This window comes from Dichomitus squalens (genome assembly GCF_000275845.1).
Source record: "Dichomitus squalens LYAD-421 SS1 unplaced genomic scaffold DICSQscaffold_22, whole genome shotgun sequence".
In the NCBI taxonomy this organism is placed as follows: Eukaryota; Fungi; Basidiomycota; class Agaricomycetes; order Polyporales; family Polyporaceae; genus Dichomitus; species Dichomitus squalens.
The window spans coordinates 303923-307895 of record NW_006766904.1 but is presented as its reverse complement, the minus strand read 5'-3'; the positions used below and the strand labels follow the sequence as shown (position 1 = coordinate 307895).

General features: G+C 54.9%; 1 protein-coding gene across 1 annotated transcript; it reads right to left on the bottom strand.

Moving 5' to 3' along the window:
- Positions 1-1013: 1013 nt before the first annotated feature.
- On the bottom strand, positions 1014-2665 carry DICSQDRAFT_107889 (NAD(P)-binding protein). The gene is made up of 6 exons (XM_007367066.1): positions 2505-2665; positions 2197-2448; positions 1697-2116; positions 1550-1632; positions 1231-1488; positions 1014-1160 (listed from the first exon to the last, which is right to left on the bottom strand). Exons 1-5 carry the CDS (start codon positions 2640-2642, stop codon positions 1338-1340), a joined length of 1044 nt encoding a protein of 347 aa, XP_007367128.1. The 5' UTR covers positions 2643-2665; the 3' UTR covers positions 1014-1160; positions 1231-1337.
- Positions 2666-3973: the final 1308 nt, after the last annotated feature.

Sequence of the window (3973 nt, the reverse complement as noted above, 5' to 3'; positions counted from 1 at the left end):
GATTGCACTAAACATATATAATGTACAATAACCTACTACCAATTGAGGATGACGGAAGCCGTTTCTTCGAGCTGACTTACATCCGCCAGTGGCAGGGTTCATGCCATGAGGAGCGCACAAGTCTCATATTTTCCGTAAACGATATGACGTGACTATAAGTACTGGAAAGCCGGGGTGCAGCTTCTGTGTATACAAGTATTACAACGTCTTCGCATTCTGGGGCGTATTCTCCTATATTATTGAGATTTCTCTCGCTCAGTTCTATGCTCTCGACTTGCATCCGGAGGATAGCTTCAGTCGAGACCTAGTACACGCACCGTGAAGCCGACCTTTGCGCTGGCACAAGAAATTCGCAATAGGCGCCAAGGGGATCTAGCGGCAATCAGCAGTGCCTTGCTTGGCCAGATCATGTGATCCCCGGAGTCCGGCGGAGTCCGCCAGACTCGCTGGACTCAACGGTCTCGATGTTCTCGACTCGGCCCACGTCGGTCGCGCGAGAGAGCGGTGGCGACACGGACTCGGTGGTCCCGCGCAGCTTCCGTAGCGCGCGCCCAATACCATCGTTTTCCGTCCTGCCCGAGTATAGCGTGCAGTGTACATACGTCTACCCGGGTGGCACATGAGGTCCGCTGCGGTCCTTGCTACCATTGTGGCGCAGCTGCCATTACCGCCGACCAGGGCCTAAGCAAACATCTACACTAAAGTAAATAGACCCTACATGGAATTTTCGGAGCTGTGTTGCGTACTCTCATTCGACAAATCTAGCATGTTAAAGGCTCTAACCATTCACTTTTTGTTTACCCCATATTGGAATATACGGAAAGGGGAAGTACAGGTGAGGGCGACGGTGCAAATAGCCTAGCCCACCCTGTTGCGTAGGCCACGAGACATCAGGGCCTCTCATTCGAAAAAAACCAGCACGGTATGTACGCGAGGTACCTATGGACGGGTCTTCGGGTGCATGGATGATGAAAGATAGATAATTATCACGTCTTGTACAACCACCATGCCTCCGATCTCACGTCATCGTGGGGTGACCACGGCCTAGTATTCCCGTGTGTCAACCCGAGAATGGGCCCAGATGTCAGCTCGAGTCTTCTACATTCATGTTGGAACGCTGCCTCGTTGCGAACATGATCCACTCTCGTCGTGAACAGTTTCTGCAGAGCGGGTTCGGACATGCTTCAATATCACCCCGAACCGGAAGGCAGAGCTTGCGGACTGACTAACCTCTACTAGCTCCACGATGACGACGCAGCATTCATCAAGGAGGTAGCTGCCGACAAACGTGCGTTTCAACTGCGTACAAGTACATACATGCGGTACCGTCGAACTCCTTAGTCTTTAGACACCTTGATGACAACCTTCCCGACGTGCTGCTGACTGTCCTGGTACTCATAAGCGTCCCGGGCATGCTCGAAGTTGAAAACCTTGTCCACAACAGGCTTCAGCTTGACCGCCTCGATCAGCCGATTCATCTCTTCGAACCTGTATGTCAATCAGTCATCGTCAGCCCACGCTCACCAGCGTTCGCCAGGTATATACGCACTGTTGACGAGAGCCGATGAGGACGCCGCGCATGTTGATAGCCTTGCCGAGTACGAGCAAGGGCAACTGACTGGTGTCCGCTTGCTGCACGAGTCCAAGCACATCAGTCTTCCGAAGACTCTTGAAGCACAAGCAGATCTTCACGTACCCCTGCCACGAAGCCGATGACGGCCACATTGCCGGCGTACCTCACCGCCTCCACGGACTTGAGGATCGTACCCGGGCCACCGACCTCGAGGACGTGGTCGACGCCGCGGCCGTTCGTGATCTTGAGGACCTCCTCCTCCCAGTTCGGCGTCTTCTTGTAGTTGATCACGTACTTGGCGCCGAGCTTCTTCGCCGTCTCGAGCTTCTTGTCCGAGGACGACGTGGCGATGACGGTAGCACCCGAGGCGACGGCGATTTGCAGACCGAAGATCGAGACGCCTCCGGTACCTTGGACCAGGACGAAGTCGCCGCCCTTCAAGACGGGATTGCCACCGAGGAGGGCATTGTAGGCGGTGAGGGCGGCACATGGAAGGGTTGACGCCTCCTCGTAGCTCAGATGTTCAGGGATGCGCACGAGAGACTAACGAAGCGAAGAACGCAGTGCAACGCTTCAGCGATCCCCATCGCGAAGCGAGCGAGATGCGAGAGCTCTGGACGTACGTGTGCAGGAACGATCTTGTACTCGGTCAACACTCCGTCGATCGGCGCGCCCAAGCCGGTCGCCTTGATCTCCGCCGTCGGGTCCCCGAAGACGTGGTCGACCGCGAAGTTGGGCGACACGCGCTCGCCGACCTTCCATCCCTTGACGTCCTCCCCGATGGCGACGATCTCGCCGGCCATGTCGGAGCCTGGGACGGGGTTCTCCTTCTGGCCGAGCGGGTACGTGCCCTTGGCCACGATTAGGTCGCGATACTACATAGAGGTTCAGAAGCGCTCCAACATATGCATGTTGTACGCGGAAGACGAACCTGGAGGGAGACGGCATGGACCTTCAGAAGCACCTCGGTCGACTTCAGCTTCGGTAACGGCGCCTCCGTCAAGGTAAGGTTATGGAAGCCGTCGACCTTGGGCAGGCGGTACTCGCGTGTCTTTTGTGGGATCGACATCGTTCAGAACGCTGTAGTACTGGAGTGGGGAGGGAAGGCGAGTGTCTGAGTGGGTGTGATATGTTCAAAGGAGCTTGCGTGAAGTTGTCCTATATAGTGGGGCGTCCCCACGGCCGCCGCCGCTAGCTGTGGTCAGCCGCTGCGTGCCATGCTTTGTCAGAGAGAGAGAGCATTCGAGAGGATTTGCTTGGTGAGAACGGAAGAAATTCTCGCGGAGGGGCGGGAGCGGGGAGGGTGCGCGAGAATCAGTTGTAGCGCTCGGAAGTGCTATCGATGACGCCATACGGTCCCTGCGATACATTCTGCCGGGCGCGAGGACATGGCAATCCACGCCAGAATCCACCTTGTCAGTATGGAACGCACATGTTTCTCTTCCATTGCTGAGTGGCTTCATGACAAAGACTCGAGCGGCGCGAAAGACTCCTGATCAGGTTCATTTCAAAATTGTGCCCAACCCTCGACCAAGCAGTCGGAGTCCAGTGGACCAGCGATGTGCCGGTAGACATCCGGTCGACGTCGACTATCGTCGACTTGTCAACAGATGACGATGTCATCTTGTGCACAAAAGTCGACGTTAACTTTCCCGCAGAACCATCACCTGACTCCGACGCCCATGGACGTGATATGATTGGAGGATGCCCTATCGCGCACGCATCCAATTGACAAATTGGGACGTCTCTCTCATATTGCAGCAAGTCTCGCACTCGTTTCATCGATATGTCTTAGCTTGCTTGCTCCTTCATGTACCTGTGTAGATATTGTAGCCAATGTTCATCTTTTGCCTCTCTCCATAATGGCTGCATATACTGAGGCTCGTCAGACCACTAACTCAGCATTCCTCAGCCGGCGAGGCTGGTACCAGACGCACTTCTATGACCACCCAGGCTACATCGAGAACGACGCGAAGGCTCTCTACGGTGATAAGGTTAAGATTTGGTGCAAACCTTGCTTCCAGCGCCGTGTTGCAAATGAACAGCGTGAGGATTCTTTTCAGTGCACTCGGATTAATCGTGACAGACCTCCGAACGCGGCTTGGTCTGCCCACCCTCATGAGCCTTGCAGAGCTTCGTTTGCATCTGCGCGACGAGAATATCCGCAACAATGTCAAGGTATGCCTCAAGCATCACTTCGGGGATCGCACAACGGTACCACTAGTGCAAAACTCGGCTGAAAGCGAGGCTACTCATCTCCAATCTCTCGAAGGTAGGTAGCAAGATTAGTAATAGAGTCTGTATATATCTCACGGTGATCACAGGCTCAACATCATGTACAGGTTCCCTGCGAGGTACTGCGTCACATGGAGCCTTCGGTGACCTTGTAAGGCAGCATCA

What these genes read in the sequence shown, in the direction of transcription:
- DICSQDRAFT_107889 (XM_007367066.1), bottom strand. Translation starts at nt 2,642, where the DNA reads ATGTCGATCCCACAAAAGACACGCGAGTACCGCCTGCCCAAGGTCGAC. An exon ending in TCCATGCCGTCTCCCTCCAG is followed by an intron (nt 2,449 to 2,504) that starts GTTCGTCTTCCG and finishes ACCTCTATGTAG; the next exon opens with TATCGCGACCTAATCGTGGC. An exon ending in TCATCGGCTTCGTGGCAGGG is followed by an intron (nt 1,633 to 1,696) that starts GTACGTGAAGAT and finishes GGACTCGTGCAG; the next exon opens with CAAGCGGACACCAGTCAGTT.